Below are 22,134 nucleotides of genomic sequence, written 5' to 3' on the forward strand. Positions count from 1 at the left end.
GTCATCTCTCTCTCTCTCTCTCTCTCTGTCTCTGTCTCTGTCTCTGTCTCTGTCTCTGTCTCTCTGTCTCTCCCTCTCTCTCTGACTCCTTCTCTCGCTCTCGCTCTCGCTCTCGCTCTCGCTCTCGCTCTGTATGAGTTATCAGAGTCCAGCTCGAACAAGTTTTCTTTTTTCCAGTGATTTTGGACTTGTCAGTAGATTTCAACACTTAGTGCATGCAGCCTGCTGTGCTTTCTGCCAGATGGCCTCTAGAGGGCAGAGTTCAAGCAAAACTGCTGCGCTGCATTTTACCATTGCATTCTTCCACAATGTGTGCTTACTCTGCAGGCAAGCTTTGGATAAAAGCCGACAGTTGAAATGACTGGAGGACTGAGTGGTATTTTGAGACCTCACATAGGAAAAGAAAAGCTCTTTTATACGAAACAGTTTCATCATCTCACTGAGATTTCCACACGCTGCAGTGGAGGCTGTAAGCAACTCCTTAATGTGTGTCTGACGCACTTACTGGTCTAACACACAATGCATTATTAACTGTGTATCTGTACCCTCAGAAATACTCTTCAATGCACGACATGCATCAGAAATACTTCTACTAAAGATTATTTGATTCTGCTATTAACAGTTCATGCCAACTTAAATGCATCATATAATAAACAATAGTTATGCACAAACTGGAAAGACTTTTGATCTGGCGTTACGTTAAAGTCACTTTGGATAATGTGTTGACTACATCTTCGGATTGTTTTCTTTCACGTGTTGTCTCTTTTGTGAAGTGAGGATCGCAGCCCTTCTGTTGCTGCAGACATTACATGGATCATTTATCATTATTCACGGCAAAGTGTGGTTTAACTTTGGCCTTTTGCAAAGGGGCAGTATTCAATTTACGCAGTCCATAATTCAGCATTGGGTAACTTTAGGGAGCGGTAGAGTGTGTACACATAAACAATGAAAAACAGACGAGAGAATGGAATAGAGGCCGATGAGGCTTGCTAAGCTAAAGCATAAACTTTTAAACTTCTATAACTTCACTTCTTAATTTTACAACCATCGTCCTTTTGTTCTAAACCTGCATTATGAGTTTTTTAACCTCAAAACAACGTGAACCGACAGAACAACTTTCATTGTATTTGTTGGTTTATTTGGTTATGGATGGTGCACATTAATAAAACATTACTGTAAATTCCAAGATGCTATTTTTCATCTGTAGTCCCCATGCAACTATCAGCATCTAATTGTCTAATGGGTATCTAAAACATTTATACAGACTCAACCGTAGAGTCTGTTTGTGGCCACAGATCCAACAATAGTGAGAGAAAAGAGCCTTAAAAGCTTTCTTTTCATTCTGTAGCACCAACATCCCCTTTACAGTCACGTAGTTCAATATTAATACAGAAATGTTTAATGCAGTGTTAATTGGAGCCAGATCGAACAAGTGTTGTGCTGTTTCTTTGTTGTTATTCTGGTGCATTGGTAACAATAACTGCAGACACGGCTTCATCTCAAAGGATGTTTGCTGCACACTGGTGCTCCAGTGTGTTTCATTTTAGTGGAGTGTTACGGCATTGTGCTGCTGTTGAGGACCGGTTGTGTTGGTGCTATGACAGTAATGATTTCTTCAGGCAGCAAGCTTCTTTTTTTTCTTTTTTTTTACGAGAGTCAGCTCAGCGCAGTCCAGCTCGCTCGCTCACTCACTAACTCGGGATAGTTGGAAGGGTTTGAGTTTGCTGCAGGTAGAAGCTGTGCAGCCGAGCAGAGCGCAGCAGTCTGTCATCACCTCGTATCTCAGACCGCTTTGCTCATTCTGCTTCTCCTCATAACAGAAGAAGTAAAAGCGAGGGGACGGTGGAGCTCTTGTTGTTTAGGACGGAGTTAGCAAGAAGGCAAACAAGCGTTTGTGTTTGTGTGAATGCTAAACTAGTAACAACACGGTGACCATGATAAGAGGCTATCGGTAAACACAGGCGAGCCAGAGCTTTCCCCACTTCCTTTACCGCCTGTCAATCTTCCTCCTCTTCTCGGCAGGGTGTGGCCCCGCCTCGTCTCTGTTGTGATTGGCCGGGTGCCCCGGACTTGTGTTATCTCCTGTGGAACATGTTTCTAGTTCCACCCCAAGATAGTGTGCTTGGCACTGAAAAAAAAAAAAAAGAAAGAAAAGGTAGCCACGCCCCCACACCCATGATGACATCATGACAAATAAAAAAAGTGGCATGTCTGTTTTTGCTTCCAGGCTGAGCAGACAGGTAAAAGTTGCAGCGTCAGAAAGTTTCTCACTCCTGTTCTGAACTAACTAGTAGAGGAAGGAAGCTGTTTTTTGCCAGCCAGCCAACGCGACGAACTACTTTAGAGGTAGCGTCTGATCTCGGGGGGGGCTCAGACAGTGACAGTGAGACAGGGGCGGGGTATATGGCGGTAAATATGACAGCTAGATTGTTTTGGAGCATGGCACGGTGCAGGCTGTCTGATGACGCACCAGAGTGAAAGACAGAGAAAGGTGTCTCGGATCATGGAGTTTCTAAAGAGCCTGGTTCCTGGTGGCATGTCAGGAGAGGGGCCCGTTGACCACGGGGGGGGCTTGCCCCGGGACGCGGGTCCGCGGCTCCTCCGTATAAAGCGTCTGGGCCTGCTGGCCATGGGACAGACCGCCGAGGAGTACCCGGTAGTCCCGATCGTAGAGGTAGATCCGGGGCTCGGCTCCTCCAAGCCAGTCCGATGGAACCGAAACCCCCTCAAAGGTACAACTGGCTCAGCTGCACAGGGATGCAGCAGATATTGTTATGATTGTGTCTTCATCTCTGCTAATTAACCAGGAAAAGAATTTGTTTTTAGTTCAGTGTTAAAATAATTTATGTTTTTAGTTCAGTGTTTGTTAAAGCTTTCTTAACATGTAACCAAAGGTTTGGCTTTACCCCCGTCCCGCTTCATGCAAACACGCTAACATGCAGAAACATTGTATAGATATTGAGCTGCATGATTATGGACAAAAACATCAAGTTCACAAAATATAATTGTACCAAAACTTTTGACCTAAAATGAATTAAAAAGCACTTCTTTCACTTTTTGCCACATTGCTGCTAATTAACAAATCGTTAATTACGATGTAGTCGTTACGTCACCCATTGGTTTGTGCACTGTCGTTATGAAGCCTTGAGTTTGGCGATTTCACAGTCGCCATCTTGGATTACGGCCGTCGCCATGTTGTTTTTTTGCAACCAATGAACAGAATTTACTATATCTGGACTGAGGAGGAGTGACGTAGAGACGCCGTGTACGTCTCTGGTAGAGACCTGTCAATCACTGTGTAGCCCCGCCCTAAAGCATCCCCTGCTTTATGGTCTGTGTGACTCTAAATGGACCATAATGTACTAAATGAACATCATGCTGTGTTGAAGAAGACTTGAAACTAGAGATTGAGACCATAAACTCATGTTTACAATGTTTACTGAGGTAATAAATCAAGAGAGAAGTAGAGTCATTTTCTCATAGACTTCTATACAACCAGAGGAGTCGCCCCCTGGTGGACACTAGACAGAATGCAGCTTCAAGACCCAGTTGCCAGCAGCATGCAGCCGTTTCTCTAAACTGAACGGACTTTACGCCACTTGCTCAGGATTTACAGATGTCAAGTGACCGAAAAAATAATCCACATAAATGCTGATGTTGCGCTCTGCCTGTTGGATGTTTACTGTGAATATGCAATTGTCTGCTTACACGTCGATGACTGTTTTTGCCAGCTTGTTTTGGAGTCTGGTTGCCAAAGAAATCAGGAAGTGCAGCTTTATTACCGATGCTCCAGTTTAACCAGATTCTAAAAAGTTTCTTTGATTACTAATGAAGAGCGGCCATTGTTATTTTGCTGGGTAGTTTTCTTTTGTACATTCATCCATAGTACTTGCCGATTGTTGTTTATTGATGAGGTTGTACCTACGTCATGCTGGCCAATGAGAGTATCCTTATATCGAGTAGTGATGTATATGGTATGGCCCTGTACCGCTAAAATAAACAGGAAAAAGATAGACAAAATATAATTACAATGAATATTGGATCACTCTCGAACAGATCACTCTCAGCTCATAGGTATCGGAGCGCTAGTATTTGGAGCTGCCTTCTCTGGAGTTTGTTGCCAAAGTTTTGAGAGCTAAAGTATGAGTTGTGCTGACGATGTTAATCCTCTGAAGGAGGTCTACCATTGTGTCTATGGATACAGTAGTTAAAGGTTTAGATCTGTGTACACATATGAATTATGTGTGCGTGCAGGCCGATGACTTGTCGTCTGTATGGCTTCTTTTTCTTTTTTGCAGCACTACCTGTCGGAGCACGCTTGCTCCCTGTTTGTTCGTGGCTAAAACTTACCTGAACTCTGCTCACCTGTCCTCTGAGAAGAGGGCTAGATAAGACTGCTAGCTATGCTAACAATGATGAGGCTGAGTTGTGTCTGTGCACATGTTTGTTTGTACAGTTTTATCTCGCTGCACTCTGGTTGTTCTTTGTTCTTTCTGGTATGTGTTTGTGTTCAGCTCAGGAACGCTGGGGATGTTTTGGTATTCATATTGGCATTTCTTCCGACTGCTATTTGGAAAACTATTTTCAAACCTTTCCTTTCTTTCTTTCCAACTAGGAAACATCTGTACTATTAGAAAATTCTCATTTTTTCATCATGCTGGTGGTGGCAGGGGTCACGATGGTGAGTTATGTTACAAAATAAGTGATTTTTGAAGTAGAGATTTGGTGTGTTCATACCCCGGGGATAATTTGTGTTCTAAATCCGGGCGCCACTCCCTTGTTGCAGAAGTGGCAGAGCCAGAGTTGGCTTTTGAGGTGGTGCTGCTGCTCTTTCTTTGCACGCAGTGACATCACCCGAGTGCCGCCGAGTTCTTGGGGAGGGTTCTTGATTGGGAGGGCATTTGGTTGATGGGTGCAGCAGGGTTTTCCTGTTTGTGATTTGGGAGTGTTTGGAACCATGTGACTGAACATGAGTGTGAACAGTGCGTAGGGTGTGTATCCAAACGGCCCGGACACACTTATTCATCGGGTTTTCTGACATAGTTTTTTGCCCAACAGTAGTGAAACAAAAACCCCTTTTACGGTGCAGACTCATGCTTTGAACCATTGCTCCTCCATAGTGAACAACTCCAAGACAGCTCATTTTAAAGAGGCGCTGTGAGTAATGAGCTGACCTTTTTGTGCCTGCATTAAGATGATGTTTAATTCACATCATTCCCCAGAGACTAAGAATGACTCTTTGATGAAATGAGGCGCCTCTCTTGATTTTGCTCGGCAAGTCTAAGAAATGAGTTTGCTCCGTCTCAGCTTGAGCAGAGGAGAAAGGTGTCTGCGGTTAGCAGGAGGAGCTATTTATAAAGATGGTTTTGATTAGTCAGTCACACAGCTAACGAGCGTCATAGCTCGGAAGCTGGCTTGGAGAAATCAGCCAGTGTGTAAAAAGTAGGGTCGGAATCACCAGAGGCCCCGCGATACGATATTATCACGATACTTAAGTCATGATACGATATTATCACGATACCTATGTCATGATACGGTATTATCACGATACCTATGTCATGATACGGTATTATCACGATACTTAAGTCATGACACGATATTATCACGATACTTACGTCACAACATGATGTCACCGTACGGAAATACTCAATTTAGGAGTCAGGACACCATAGATATCGTAGCTTCTTCCATCTTTATTGTTATGAAACTGTGATTTGACCGCAATTACGGCAGAATCGGTTAACCCAGACATCCCTAATTGCAATGTTGATAGTTCACAGAATGAAAGATCGACACTTGGCATTTGTGTATCAACACAACATCAAAGCGCAAAATATTGCGATCCTCTATCGATTGTTTTCCCCACCTCTAGTCAAAGGATCAACACCTTCGTCTGACTGTGAGGAGTTTCGTGTCTTACAAATGATTATTACGAGTATGTTTTGAAAGAGCTGGACCTCAGGGGCGCGTGGAAGTGAGGAGATAAGCAGGTTGCAGGAGTTGTGCTGCATCCTCAGACTGCTGTGACGGAGGTGAACGGCGTGTCCTCTGCAGCCCAGGCACCACCGGGGAGGTCAGGGATCGAATTACAGCGCCGATCGATTATTGTTCCCAACCGCTGCCCTTCAGAGAGGCCGGGGCAGGAAATGCATCCTCCAGCCTGTGGGCTCCTGGGAGGACCAGCTCCTCCATACTGGCTGCAGTCAGGATGGCTGTCAACCACTGCTCCCACTTTGAGAATGGAGCTCCCATAACTCGCCTCGGTGGTGCATTTAGTTGCGATTATTCAATCAGCGAGCTCTTCTTTCCAGGAAGTCTGTTATAATGTTGTTTATTTGAAGTCCTCTGCTTACGTCAGCTGTGTCGGTCAGTAGCTCTTAGCTATAATGTTCCCAGAGAGATGATGTTGTCGGTTATTCTTCCGCATTCCTTCAACAATAAAGCTGGTTTACAGAAAACAGCGGCTGCAGAGGTCTCTGCATGTTTATATGTGGACTGGTTTACTGATAAGGGCGACAATATGAACTCTAATTCTGTTTTTAAACATGATGTGGACACAGTGTTGCTGCCAAATTCCTCCTCCTGCCCTCGGTGCTCCATCTGAAGGTCTTCAGTCTGTAACTAGTGTCTCTTACTCCATGAGACTATTTCACTCACTGGCTTTGTTTGTTTTCACCACAATATAAAAGTCCTGCACCTCTATGAAACAACACAATCATGGCTGGAAGTACTGAAACATGTCTGTTCAGTAAAACACAGTTATCATGACATACATCATAAATAAAGGCAAAAAAGGAAGTTGAATTTCCTTGATAATTAATTTCCCCACAGTTCCACATGCTATATTTATTAAACTATTTTCATTTCTACAACGTCTCCTCTCCTCTTGCTCATCAACCTGCATTGTTGTCACGTGACTGCCGGTCTTTGCGGGATCAATCATGGCTTCATAGTTGCGTTGAGGAGCTCAGAACTTAATGTTCTTTACAGGATCTGGTTAAAGTAAACGGTTAATCTGGGGCGAGATTTGAAATGAGACATGTTGAATAACGGGATTTTGATTAAATATAATTTTCAGTTTTGATTCGGTTGCTTTTCCTGATGAAAGCATTCTTCACACGTGTTCAAGAACTGTTGAAAAGGAGAAAATCAGTCGATAATGTCTTGTTTTTACAGCTTCTAACTACGATAAACGGCGTCATTTTGGCAAATTTCTTTCTTTAATATATTATTTTTTCCATAGACAAAAACTCACATCGACAATTGAAACAAACAAATGACAAAATGCCACTGAAACAAATGTACAAAGGAGTTTCAAACCTTTTGGTTTATGTCAACCATTTTAACAAATGATTACTTTGACTTTTTGGAAATTCATTTATTCACTTTCGGACGGACATGAAGGTGATATAATAAGCACTTGTTCCGAAATTGGGAACTAGTCCTTCAATATAATCTGTTTTAGGATGAGACTTTTGTTGATCACCAAGTTACTGTCACATTAAAATGTCTCTTTGTGATCTACAGTCTCCCTGTAACTGTATCCCCAAACGTCCAAGATGTCACCAGATGAGTTAAAGCCATAAGTTATTGCTGCGATGGGGCTCGAGAGAGTCCGTGCTCGTTTGGTTTCCCTGCATCCGGATCAGCAGCAGCCGGGCCTCCACAAAGCGGCTGCTTGTGTCGTGTTTGTTTGCAGTGAGCTCTGCCTCATTTTTGCATAACTTGTGTAGTGGAGGACATGTGACGAGAGAAGTGAAGACTGAACCAGAGGGAGGACAAAGAGCGTTTGTCTTGTGCAGCTTTTCCCCTTCACAATGTTTTGTCAACAAACTCAATCCTGCGCCTGACTACAAATTGCTTGATGTCATGTGGATCTGTTTTTAAGGTAGTCGACACAAGATTAAAGTATCAGAGGAATCAGGTGTGTGTGTGTCTCACATCCACACAAACAAAGTTATCTCTCTGACTAAGTTTACATGTTCCTAATAAGCTGTTTACATGGCTAATCAAAATGTATATTACACTAATATTCCCATTGTACATGCAGCTGTTGATGTTCTGATTAGCATATTCAGCTGTATTTGACGGGTCGATGTTCGAACGTGTCGTGTCGGTTGTCACGTCTGAATATGGAAAAGTGGAATTCGTGCCATTTTGCTTCTTTGGGTCAAAACCATAGACTATATATAAGAAGAAGACGTAGTCATCGTGAAGTCACTCATTCGTTTGTGGACTGATGTTTTGAGTTTCGCCATCGACATCTTGGTTTACGGTTGTTTTTTTTCGCAACCAGTGAACAGGAAGTGACCATATCAGGACGGAGGAGGAGTGACGTAGAGACGCTGTATACGTCTCTGGTAGAGACCTGTCAATCACAGTAGCCCCGCCCTGAAGCATCCCCTGCTTTATGGTCTGTGTGACTCTAAATGGACCATAATGTACTAAATGAACATCATGCTGTATTGAAGAAGACTTGAAACTAGAGATTGAGACATAAACTCATGTTTACAATGTTTACTGAGGTAATAAATCAAGAGAGAAGTAGAGTCATTTTCTATAGACTTCTATACAACCAGAGGAGTCGCCCCCTGGTGGACACTAGAGAGAATGCAGGTTGTAAAGCACTTCTACATCGGCTTCCCTCGGCAGAACCAGATGGCGGTTGCTGTCTGGTCAAAATGTTTGTTTGTTCAAAGTGTTCCAGAGGTGGAGGACTTGTTGGACCGTGTGAACTCAGCCTCCCTCTTTCATTCCTTCAAACACCTCTAAAAGGTCCGTGTTAAGATATTTGCTCATATCCAAAAATCTGTTTATATCCAAGTCCTTCATAATGTTTAAAAGTAGGTGTGTTTCTCCATCCGACCAGAAATGTGGGCTTTGTTCTGGACATGCATCTCGACTCCAGCTTTACAAACTATTGGACAGTTGGTTTGTGTTCAATGCACACAGCTGGTCGTCTATTGAGACTCATATTCAGAATGCGCTGTAGACATGTCCAAAGAACGCTTCTACAACCAGAATGCTATCCACATATCACACACGTTTTAATCTGACAATGCTCCATTCAGAATAATTCAGACGGAATACGATAACATGAGCCATACCAAATTAGCAATACTGTCCTACTCTGAATAATGCATGTGAACATAGTCACTCATGCACTGTGTTACTATGCCTGCTGTCTTTTGGATGATGTAATGACTCCACTGGGTGTGAACGGTGAATTTAACAAATGGATTAGATCTGACCTGAGATCAGATTAAACTGATAGACGGTACCAGTAACACAGAGTGCAGCCTGACTACAGGTTACTTTGAAGATGGAGGTATACGGGACATAATTCAGGGATGTAATTGTTTCTATTTTGAAGCAAAGCTCTGAATAGCCTACTACTTGTTATCCTCCCCCTTTTCGCTCTCCCTTCCTCCCTTCCTCCCTCGTCTTTCCTTCTCCTCCCTGCTGCAGTCGTGGATGACGCATCACTTTTGCCGTGAAGCTTTACAGGAAGTGTCGTTTTTCGGCACAGTAGCAGCCTCAGACATGCGTATGCATTGCTGATCCACAGCCAGGGAACACTCGCAGCATTTTGATGACATCACCCCCCACCCCTCTCCCTTCCCCTTGTTTTGCTGTTGAAACAAGCTCGCTCTCTCACTCCAGAGAGAGAGAAAGGAGCAGGCATCAGTAAGAAAAAGGAACAAGAGGGAGGGGCTGCTCGTAAGCGAATGAGGAGGCAGAGAAGCATTAGTGGGCTAGCATTGGCTAAAACACACACACACACACACACACACACCACACAGGAAGAGGAGAGGGAATATTGCCGTACATTGTTGAGACTTGTACCGCGTACTGTGCTGCTGCTGTTTCTTCTCTATCTGGAGCAACAGAAGTTCTCGCGCAGTTTCGTCCTTCGCCTCTTCGCCTCTCTGGATTTCTTTTTTTTTACTGCGCTGAACTGAGGATGAGGGACTCCGTGGATTGGCAAGTGGGCAGTGAGCGCCGGGGTGGAATACTTCTCTAACTAGCCGGGGCTATACTCGCTCCTCTCCAAGTGAGCTGTCGCTCCTCGGTCGGCGGAAACGACTCTTTTTCAGGATGCTGCCTTTAACCAGCACTTGTGGAGGGTAGTCGTCCGCTCCATCCTTCGGGGGAGGCAGGTGGTTAGTTTGCGACAAGAGTGGAATGAAAGTGCCAGGAGCCGTGTAGACTTTGTGCCCGTATGGGGGGAAGCATAACTTTTTTTTAAAATTATTGTTGAGAGAGAGAGAGAGAGCGACAGAGAGAACGAGAAAGCCGCCATGCTGAGCCTGCAGGATTCGGTCTTCTTTGAGATCAGCATCAAATCTCTGCTCAAGTCCTGGAGCAGCAGCTGTGAGTACCGTGTCCAGCTTCCACACATGTTTACATACCACACTTATGTGCCACACTGCAGCCAGCAGCAGCATTGTACATGCTTGCATGCAATCCGGTCGGTGAGATTCCCCATCGCCTCTCCTTTTGTAAGAGCAGCGGTTATTAATGGAGTTGTCAGGATGACGGATTGTGTTTGGTCCAGGTTTAGCCGGCTTGTTTGATGTGTATGCAGGTGGCTGATCATCGTTCTCCTGCTCCTGGTTGTCCCGTAGATGATGTTTCTATTGTGCAGAGCACCGGTACACTCCAAGTACCCTCTCCCAGCTTTATCAACGTTTTATTTTTACATGACAACATCCAGATCTCCAGTGTCCATTAGCAGCTCTCCACACAATCACGTTTTAACTTTTATAACTCTCTCTCTCCTCTCTCCTCTCTCTCGCTCTCTCTCTCTCCCTCCCTCCCTCCCTCTGGGGCGGCTAATGGTCCCCTACTATTGATCCGTCTTCTGGTTCCCTCCTGTTATTAGCTTCCCATATATTACATCAGAAATCAAAAAAGGCCCGAGTCTCTGTTAAAATGTAGTGATGGACAAAAGTGGACGGCACAAACTCTGACCAAATATTCCTCTTGTCCGAAAAAGGAATTTACTGTTTTCCTTATTAATATTTTTTACACGGATCAGCTGAGTTGTCGTCCTGCGTTTAAATTAAATTATTTATACTGTGGGTTGGTTGCTTTCATTGTGACGACAGGACCAAAGAAAATAAATCAGTGTTTATAATTGTGTGTTGCAATATTGATGTATACCATAATACAGTAGGTTTACTGGAAAAATTAATTGAGAAGCAGCTTTTTTAATAATAAATCAAGATATTTCATCGCATTGATGCAAAAAAACAATGTTGTTCTGCAAACCGCACAACTAATATCATTAGATATCCAGATATATTAAAGTGAAGCGAGGGAAAGGTTGTCGGAGTACAAATCCAAAGGTTTAAGACTTCTTTTTTGTTTTAGATTTTGATAAAAGCTTCACATCAGTGTTCCCTCTGTTTCTCTCACATGCGCGCGCGCACACGCACACTTATTCTGATAACGGTCGGGAACGTGTCGTACAAGTTTGTTCTAGATATGGAAGTTTTAGAGTTTGTTCTAGATATGGAAGTTTTAGAGTTTGTTCTAGATATGTGTGGCTCGGGAACTCAAAGTGGATTTTAATCTGGGAACAATCACCAGAGATTTGATTTGGTCCGAAACCATTGAATGATTTACATGCTGTGGTAGTGTTTTAGAAACATAATCATTTTCTAATCTAGGTTCTAATCTCATGACAGTAAAGCTGGCCAATACAATGGCATTACTATGAGACGATAGATTTGTAATCACGTACAGGTTTTGATGAACTAGTTATGGAGGTACGCTGGCGATTACCAGGGTTTTATAGTATTATAGCAGAAGCAGCCTGACATAATGAAGAGAGCCTCCAGTAATGTCAAGATAATTAGTTTCATAGAAGTGTCATCATTTCTTCTTGGCGTCAATGAAAACGAGCAGATTGACAGCAAAGAGGTAGACAGGAAACGGAGGCAGGGTGAGCGGTATGACCATAGACTGTGTATAAGAAGTTGAGGTAGTTGGTTTTGCCGTTTTTAAGCCTGGAGTTTGACGTTCTGGCCGTCGCCATCTTGGCTTTTTGCAACCAGTGAACAGGAAGTGACCATATCTGGACTGAGGAGGAGTGACGTAGAGACGCCGTATACGTCTCTGGTAGAGACCTGTCAATCACTGTGTAGCCCCGCCCTAAAGCATCCCCTGCTTTATGGTCTGTGTGACTCTAAATGGACCATAATGTACTAAATGAACATCATGCTGTATTGAAGAAGACTTGAAACTAGAGATTGAGACATAAACTCATGTTTACAATGTTTACTGAGGGAATAAATCAAGAGAGAAGTAGAGTCATTTTCTCATAGACTCCCCTCTCTCTCCTCTCACCCTCACCCCTCTCACCCTTTTCTCCCCTCTCTCTCCTCTCACCCTTTTCTCCCCTCTCTCTCCTCTCACCCTTTTCTCTCCTCTCACCCTTTTCTCCCCTCTCGCTCCTCCTGTGCTGGTTGACAGTTTTTTCATTGGGCCTCTCAAACAAAGAGGACCTCATTTCTCTGTAAGCTGCTTCAACATCCATCAGTCGCGTCTCTTTTTGTGACGCTTTGTCATCTCTCATGAAAACACATTGTTTTGTCAAGGTTCAACGTTAGTTTTTTTTACTTGCCCAGTCAAGAGAAATCTACCTCCCTGTGTATCTCTCAGCAGATATGAGAAAACTGATGGCTCAAGTTTTAAACTAAGTTTAAGTTTAATTTAGTTCTAGAGAACGTTTTAAAGACAACACAAGTGCAGCAAAGTGCCGTACAGTATGAACAAACGTTGTTTTGATGCTTTAGAAACCGGAAGTCTTAAAAATCTAGTTTTAAGTTCTTATCTTGCAGCCGATTGGTTGTCAAATAGTTTAGAGGATGTTCAACCTTTGTTTCTTTATAACACATTTAATACTTGACTTCTTTCTTTACAGGGTTTGTATCAAGGTGATAAAGTAGGCCATGAATAAGAGATTACAGAATAATCACAGATAATTATGATCCCTCCTCGTCATTGTGGAGGTTGGTTTACGATGTTTTGCCGGTTACACTCGTTGTCTTTTTGATTCTTCTCAGTACATTTTGTTTGTACGCAAACTCTGGCACGTTGAGCATAAACACCTTTGTGCTTGTTAAACAAAGCCAAGTATACACAAAGCTTAATTATTTTCTTACCACTTGGTAAGTTGTGCGATTTACAAGCCGATTTTGCAGATGTAATGTTGCATTTTACTTGCCCTGAGGAATCCTTAATGTTGAGTGTTTGACGTTGTTGTTGGCTTGTTCAAAGGTATCTAGACATGTTGGACGTTAATACATGCGAGGTCACAGTTTAGCCCTTTTATGATTCATGAAGGAGCGTCCAGATTGGTGTCTCAATCTGTCCATTGTTGCGCTGACGTCTTGTCAGCTTCTGGAACAAACCATCTTTGCCCTGCATCTGTTCGACTCTTCTGTAGACGTCGTGCTGGTGAAGAGTAAACTAGTAGTAACTCGTCCGAGTTTAACATGTTGAGACACAATAGCAGAACTGGCACTGCCACATAAAGACTGGCAGAGATTCCTTTGTCTCTCTCGCTCTTTATATCTTTATAGAAAACAAACGGACACACTCACGGCCCTGCATTCCTGCAGAGAGAGAGCGAGAGACAGAGACAGAGAGACAGAGACAGAGAGAGAGAGAGAGAGACGGAGAGAGAGAGAGACAGAGAGAGAGTGTGTGTTGTCTTGTCAGGGGAAGTGAGCAGGCGTTTGGGAGGGTTTTATTAAGGTGGAGTCACTGCTCTGATAGTTGTGTAATCTGTTTCTTAACAACCGAGGAACTCTGGTGGGGGTCATCGGCCTCTCATAACAAAAACAAGCGTGACGTTGGACTCTCCTTCTTTCAGGTTGTTCTGAATCTCAGATACCAGTGATCTTTTAAACACCACAGAGAAACTGTATTTTGGTCGATGGCTTGATGAAGATGTTTAATGAGGAAGAACGACTAATAGCTCATTTGTTTCTCAGTTTATGGTCCAGCCTTGAGAACCTCTAGAACCAGGTCTGTTTCACGTCTTTAACCTCGGCTTTAACGTATCCTCACACAACGGTTCTTATGATGTCCCAGAAAGGTCATTCCTCATTTTTCGTGCGTTTTCCTCCAAAAGTCCAGCAACGTGTGTAAATTTCAGCTCGTTTCATGCATACGGTCTTTTCAAAATAAAGGTTCAAGATTATGTGGATAACGTACGGAAACAGTCTGTGAGATGTCTGCGGATTATCGAGCATTATTTTTGTAGGTATTGCTCCGAATGGATGAAAACAGCCTCACTGACAACGTCCAACGGTAGATTCAATCAAGCTTTATTTCAATCTCAAGGAGTCTTTTTCAATGGTGTCGAGAGTACGAATGGAAAAGAAAAAATAAACAAACAAACAACAGAACACAGTTAAAACCAGTTACATTGAAGAGCGGCGTAGTTTGTAACCATAGTTTAAAGTCACCGATAGGTTCAGGTGTGTTGGGTTTGAGTGTGTGTTGTGTATGCAGCAACAATAACTAAAAGCAGTTTTCCCAAATCTAGTGTTTGCACAAATACTTCACTTGAACGAGTCAAATAATGACGATTGGACCAATTCAATGATATGACGGCAAGTCTCACTGTTAAAGTTAACCTTTACATACAGATTCAGCCACAAAATAACATTGGACTTGAAATACAAGCCTTTCATTTTTACATATTAGCAAAGCACGCTTGACCTTTTGCATTTAGATTTGAATGGGAACCAGAACATGGCCTCAGTGTCACAAGAGAGTCTCTAGTGTTTCAGTCACGACAGTGAGGAGTTTGTCAGTAACGAGTTTTAAAAAAAGATTTGTGGAGTCAGCTCTGGAAGATGATCTTAATAATAATAAAGTTTTGGATGCTACAGATAAGTGTCATGTCTTAAGGAGAGAGTTTTTGTTGTGTTGTGTCATTGGTTAGTGTGAACCAGTCAACAATCTATCTGGCCCAGAGAAAATAAGGGGGGTGGGGGGGGATTACAGAGCACCGATTGGCTGTGAGGAGCTGGCTATGTGACATCATTGGGGGAGTTGGTGCAGCACAGTAAACAAAGAGGGAAATGCTTGAAAGGCTCTCTGTGCTGCTGGACAACATCACCACAACACAGCCGACGCTGTCCGCCACGCTGACACCTCCCAACCGTCACTTCACTGTTCAAATATAGCTTCAGAGTATTTACATGTCGTATTATTATCTTTATGGTGGTGGTGGGTTTGAGGAGGAAGGGTTATTTGATTAACTGTGCAATACTTCCATTAATACTGCATTTATACTTGTGTTAAATATATTGTGGCATTATGTACATCATTGTATTGACATAGTCCTCTCTTTCTTCTTATACTTTCTTTATGCTTATATTTCAGAGTCAACTCTATATTTTAACTTAATGAAGGATTTTGTCTGGATCCTAAGTTATCAGAGAAACAAGCTAAGCTAATGTTAGCGGTAGCTCGGCTCGCTGCGTCCGAGAACCACAGATTTTGTACGTGAAGCTGCTGCATTACGTTTGAACTAACTACTGCAATGAAGACAACAACTCCCATGATTCAACGCTGCTTCCCAACATCACCATACTCTGACAGCCAAGTTGAGCATATTGTGCATATTTTTGTCGTACAAAAAAAGCTTCACATGCGAGGCATGAATGTTTTTCCTTCTCTTAAAAAAACAACATATTCATTCCAGCACTTCCTCTCCTCAGTGGTGTTGAGAATGTTTCTGAGTGTTTCTGTGACAACCAGGAAGAAACAGAACAAGGCCTCTCTTCCTGGGAGGGAACGAGGTAAAGGGTCACTTTGCTAAAGACTGGACTGGAACCATTGTGGACTGGACCGGATGTTGTGTGGCATAAATCTGAAGAGCACTATTGAATGTTATGAAGCCTCGATTCTTTGAATATGGAGCAACTTGACCGGCTGTCTGAGCATCTACGTAGACAGGTTTCATGATGATGGGGCAGTTTTCATGCATTTCATTTTATCGGTAAAACGGAGCTGGTACTTCAGTGCTTTATAAGGTAATTTATAGTTTGTGTGTGTGTGTGCACTTACCTCACGCTTCCTATTAAAAATACCCCTATTATTCATTTTTTTAATGCTGTAACTAACTATGTACATCTTCGTATTAAACCGTTCGGTACGAGTCATTTGAATAACGCTCGAGCATTTAGAAAATACAAAAGCCTACATTCAGGACAATATAACGTCCTCAGCTGGTCTGGCTGTGGGATCCACCGTCATACCTTAATGAAAAGCCACGACCCAAAGAGATTATCATAGGATTTTACTTTCACAACTTGAACGTACTGCTCTGCAATGTCTTTCCTCGGCCCAGCACCCCCTTTCATGGTGCAGCTCACCTCAGTCAGAATGCATTTTGATTGGCTGAGCTGCATCACGTGATGTGATTCACTACCCATCAGCCTCTGCTGGCTGTTAAGTTTCGTTTCACGATAGTCACGTGCTCGCCCACTGACCAATCACAGCACACTGCACCTAGCGGGAAAGCTACAGATGAACACTGAGCGGTATGTAATGCTGATGTCATTATAGGCGGCTAGCAGGCGATGACACGTCAAAGAATACGCCCAACATGTCAAACTAAAGATCTGATTGGTTGAACACTGACAATCAACAATATCATCCCCATTTACTTTAATCTGCACTGGCTGCAGGTGAGAATCTGCAGGCCTCTAAAATTGATTAACCAACCATTCCTGCATTTTTATTTTTACTTTACTGCACTTCAGCATGTGCGGAATGTAATTCAATTAATTGTTTCTGTAGTGTGATAAATCCCAGAAATGGCTGCTTAGATTAAAGTAGTATTAACAGCACAATTTGTGACAACACCGGCCACAATAGATTCATATAATCCTCCACAGTCGGCTGTATTAAACATTGGTTGACTTGGTTTGTATTAGTTATAAGTTAGATTTTGAAATATAATCTTTCTTGACTCTTCACTTGTATATTTTGTAAAAGTGTGTTTTACTGTTCTGCTTGTTACTTAATGCAAATATAAATGTGTTAATATGACAATAGAAACATCACAACATTGTTCTACAGGGTTTGATGTGTTCTCACAGCTCAATAATATAGACGACAACTTGATGTGGCCCTTCTTGTCTTTTCTTGCAGATAAAACAAAGATTATTTTTCCAACTTATATAATAAATGTAAATGGACAAACAGAGCAGATAAGCCTGAAGACTAAAAAGGGGGAAAAGAAGCAACTAGGTCAGTCTCTCAAAGCAGAAGCAGAGAAGAAGGACAACACCTCGTCCAACACATTCTTAGTCAGAGCAGCTGGGTTCACCTTAAGGACACAAGCTAACAGCTGTTAGCTGTTAGCATTGTGCTCTCCAACCCGCAAAGACCTTTCTGGGTTATTTTATTGATTAAATTAAGTCGCAGCTGAACCAACCATTTGTTGTTTAATGAGGCATCTTAGTGATTTTGATGCGTGCTTTCAGAGAATAAGAAACAAACAAATTGTGTTTAAATATTTAGCTGGCTGTTTCCTAAACTAAGCTCACCCGCTGCTAGCTTCATACTGTAGTTAGCAGACAAACATGAATGTGGTGTCAATCTTCTCATCTAACTCTCTCTCTCTCGCTCTGTCTGTCTCGTTCTCTCTCGTTCTGGCTCTTTCTCTCGCTCTCTCGTTCTGTCTCTCTCTCTCGCTCTGTCTGTCTCGTTCTCTCTCGTTCTGTCTCTCTCGCTCTGTCTGTCTCGTTCTCTCTCGTTCTGTCTCTCTCGCTCTGTCTGTCTCGTTCTCTCTCGTTCTGGCTCTTTCTCTCGCTCTCTCGTTCTGTCTCTCTCTCTCGCTCTGTCTGTCTCGTTCTCTCTCATTCTGTCTCTCTCGCTCTGTCTGTCTCGTTCTCTCTCGTTCTGTCTCTCTCGCTCTGTCTGTCTCGTTCTCTCTCGTTCTGGCTCTGTCTCTCGCTCTCTCTCGCTGTTTCTCTCCCGCTCGCTCTCTCGTTCTCTCTCGCTCTCTGTCTCGTTTACTCTATCCTTAAGAAATATCACTGATCTGTAGCATCCCAAACTAAGATTCCCGTCTCTCTCTCTCTCTCTCTCTCTCTCTCTCTCTCTCTCAATCCAGCTTCTGCACCGGTCAGCAGCAGCGTGAGTCGACGCCGCCCCCCCTCCTCGGTGACCCCCCTCTCGTGGGAGAAACACAGCGTCGTCTCCACCATGTCGAGCATCACCATCGACCCCGAGCTCAAGCCCGGGGAGTTCGTCATCAAGAGTCTGTTTGCTGAGTTTGCCGTGCTGGCTGAGAAGAAGATCGAGATGGTGATGGCCGAGCCGCTGGTGAGTCGAAACAACAGGAAGTGAAATTCAATATGCGACACGTCATGTGACCCACGCTGCTGAGATAACCGCCTCTCTTTGGCAACTAACTGCCAGCCACTGCAGGAAAAACAGAAAGATGTGTGAGGAACAGGAAAGGCACATCTTTATTATTAGTATAATAATAATAATGAGCTTTATTTATGTAGCATTATTCATTACATAAATGAAGGTCAAAGTGCTGATCAATCAAAAAGAGTTATTTAAAAACAAGACACACAAGAAGCAAAAATAATAAAATCCCAATAAATTAGAGATACAAAAAAGGATACTTCTAGTAATAAAACGAGTTCAGGGTGGTAGAGCAACTGTGAGGTATGAAAACCATAAAAACAAGTGTGAGAAATACAAAAAAATACAGTTAGCAAAAGGTGGAATTTTATATATATACACATGTATAAACAGCTACATGAATGATAAAAATGTTCATTGTTAACTGACTGGACTACCTCACTCTCATAGGTGTGAAAGCACTTTATTCAGATTGTGTACGGTTGTCTCTCACTTGCTGACTCATCATCAGGCTGCTTGACTGAAGCAACCTGCTGTCGTGCAACACTACAACTCTGCTGTGTTAGTAACTCCTCATTCTGAATCTCTGTCTCTCTCTACAGGAGAAACCTCTGTCCCGATCCCTCCAGAGAGGAGAAGATGCACAATTTGACCAGGTCAGTACCCGATTCTCACATCTCAGGACCGTGTGTGTGTGTGTGTGTGTGTGTGAGTGTGAGAGAGATTTGAGCCGGTCCGTCCCTCATCTGTAGCTGATGCAGAACTCTATACAATAGGCCCGCCTACTGCAGAACGCTTTGTTCAGCACGGCACAAAGCCGACGAGGACGCGGTGCTATAGATCCAGCTGTCCCAATTGTGAGGGAGGGGGGGGGGGGGTACAGGGAGTGTAGAATTGCTGTGTCATCCTCCAGTAAATCAGCATCGGGTGCTGGAGTGTATCAGGCGCCATAAGGGCAGGGGGAGCGGTTGCATAACTCTGCTGCTCCGGCATCCGTCATCATCCTCATCACGCTGCACCGACCCTCAAACACCAGACTGACCACCTCCCTGTTTTCATGTTTTATGTATCGTCTCAACTGTTCGCTGTGATCTTGAGTAACAGTACTGATTTCTTGTTTCTTTCTGTGCTCACTTGTTAGTGGTAGAGTTGGGATTTACTGCTTGCTCATACAGCCGGTACTACACAGAAACACACGGATCATCTTAGAGTATCTCTATCTCACATGTTGCGTCTAAAAACGCGCGTGGAAAATGCCAGTCGTGCCGCTTTTATCATTTTTTCCAGTTGCGCAACTTTCAGCCCGCCGCAATGACGACGAGGATGATGATGATGTTGCGGTGATTTAGCAGTAAGTCTCGCTGACTAAACTAAATGGATTTCCAGCGACATAAATCCGTCTTTGACTGGCTGACATTTGAACCCAATGTTGTTCCTTTAACGACGAGGGTGAAACGAGAAACAAGTAACAATATTCTGTGGGAAAGAAATAAAGCTCAGCGTAGGACTGAATTACATCTCAATATATAATATGCTATTTATGGAAGAAAGAAAATATATCTGCCAGTAATCAATCAAGAGAGAAGTAGAGTCATTTTCTCAGACTTCCATACAACCAGAGGAGTCGCCCCCTGGTGGACACTAGAGAGAATGCAGCTTTAAGACATGAAGCATTGACTTCACTTTTCAGAGTTTGCCGTCTGGCTCAAACCACATTTGGAGATGATGATGATGGTAGTAATTAAGGAGTGAGCCTTCTCCCTTCCTTCCCATTTCTGTTGAGTTGGACATGAGAAGACCAAGTTTATGAGCTGAAGCGCAAACAAGCATTTCAATTATCCTGGAAGCAAGAGTTTATTTGGGTGACGTTAGAGAGGATGTGCAGCGTGTGTTACTCACCTAGAGAGGTGATCCACAACTGCTCGTAAAGTCATGGAATGACTTCCTTTTCACAGCGATTAAGGATATGAAAGCCATCTAACCCTCGTCTCTCCTCAAAGCCAAAAGCCACAATCTGCTGCAGTTTGTCCTCTTTAAGTGAACTAATAAACGTACAAATGGAACACGGAGGATTTGCGTCGCTGCCTTCAGTGTTGCTAAGAACATTTTGTTTTTTTGCAAACAGAAATATTGTACGTGTTTATTTAGCATTCAGAGCCTTCACTGATGAGGAGTGAACTGACGTACTTTGAGCGGTTTGCTTCAGATCCGGATCACCCAAAGACGATGTTAGTGCCCGATGTGAACAGAGCCTAATATGTGCTCAACAAGTTATCCAACACCACACTTCTGATCATAATCAATATCTACAGTATGTCACCCAGAAAACCTCTGGTCTGTATTTGACAGGTTGAAGTATTTAACGTGTGCATTAAAATATCAATGAATGTAATGTTTGTATGTCGTTGTGTTCCCCAGTTAATAAGCTCTATGAGCTCAATAGCAGAACACTGTTTGCCCTCCCTACTGCGCACGCTGTTCGACTGGTACCGGCGGCAGAGCGGCACCGAGGACGAGTCCTACGAGTACCGGCCTCGCTCCAGTACCAAGTCCAAAGGGTGAGACGCTCGTCTTCGTTTCACCTGTGTCGTCTTCTTCCTCACGTACGAATCATTTATAGGCGATGTGTAATCATTTCCTCTCTCCCGCTCTGCAGAGACGAGCAGCACCGGGATAAAGATTACCTTCTGGAACGGAGGGACTTATCCATAGACTTCATTTTTTGTTTAGTTTCAGTGGAAGTTCTGAAACAGGTGAGTTATCTGACACTCTGCTCTGGTTTACTGGTTTACACTCCATACACACACTCTTTATTCCTGCTGGGTAGCTGGGGTTTCTCACTGTATTTGATTTAATTTCAAAGTCAAATTTATATAGTTTGTAGTTTATATATTGGTTGACGTTAGGGTGACCAGATGAGGATGGAGTGACACTCTGGGACAGTAGTTATAATATTAGAGAAGTCCCGCCCCTTCCTGTGGACCACCATCAGACCTCATTTCAGAAAAAAACATCTTCAGAAGTCAACGGCGAGAGAGTTTGATTTTTCCCATGAATTACAAATATGTTTGTCATTTTAAGTGAAGAAAGTCTCAATTTGTTGTAAAAGTGTTGAAGTATAATTATAAAAACTACACAACCAAAGGTTGTACCAGGATGTTCTCACACCAACGACTCGTGCTTCTCCTCCCGGCTGATAAAAAGAGTCGCTGGATAAAGCGCATCAAGTAAGTTAGCTCGTTAGCTAGCTAGCCGAGGTGACGGCCATGTTGTACGATGCGATGGTGACAGAGGAAGTTCACTGAGCGGTTTCACACAAAGCTGAATGATATTACGACAAACAAATATCGACCAAATTTCAAAACAAATATTGCCGTTGGCTACTGTACATATTTATTATGATTTAAGGTACCGGAAAGGGGCGGGACTTAGTCTTTCTAAAGGAGAATTCTTTCCGAAACAACAATTATCCCTCGTCCTCACTCCTCCCAATATCTTTTTGCTTTTTGTCTGGATGTTCACCAGGATCGGGCTCCGTAGACGTTTAAATTCAGGAACGTCACAGCAAAGCGTTGCCGCTGTGTGTAGAAACTACTGTACATGGCTTTAAAAAAACTACAACAGCCACAATTCATCAGTATTTAATGTTTTATTCGGCTTTAACTGATCAAAACTGGGGTTTAGTCTTATTCTTGGGACAAACAGGACAGTATTCAGTAT

At 43.1% G+C, this 22,134-nt stretch overlaps 1 protein-coding gene across 4 annotated transcripts in view; it reads left to right on the plus strand.

The window, feature by feature from the left end:
* Positions 1–2,501: 2,501 nt before the first annotated feature.
* The window catches only part of fryl (furry homolog, like), a 63,711-nt gene continuing 44,078 nt past the window's right edge, over positions 2,502–22,134 (plus strand). For 3 of the 4 annotated variants that reach the window (XM_079267917.1, XM_079267918.1, XM_079267919.1), the window contains exons 1-6: positions 2,502–2,732; positions 4,616–4,681; positions 18,152–18,363; positions 19,017–19,070; positions 20,833–20,972; positions 21,071–21,167. In XM_079267917.1, the coding sequence (XP_079124043.1) occupies positions 2,504–2,732; positions 4,616–4,681; positions 18,152–18,363; positions 19,017–19,070; positions 20,833–20,972; positions 21,071–21,167 (798 nt within the window). In that variant the 5' untranslated portion in view covers positions 2,502–2,503. Of the gene's footprint in view, positions 2,733–4,615; positions 4,682–10,281; positions 10,375–18,151; positions 18,364–19,016; positions 19,071–20,832; positions 20,973–21,070; positions 21,168–22,134 lie in introns of those variants that run through there. The other variant, XM_079267920.1, reaches the window with a different exon arrangement.

The sequence above is a fragment of the Melanostigma gelatinosum genome (genome assembly GCF_949748355.1).
Source record: "Melanostigma gelatinosum genome assembly, chromosome: 4".
Taxonomy (NCBI): domain Eukaryota; kingdom Metazoa; phylum Chordata; class Actinopteri; order Perciformes; family Zoarcidae; genus Melanostigma; species Melanostigma gelatinosum.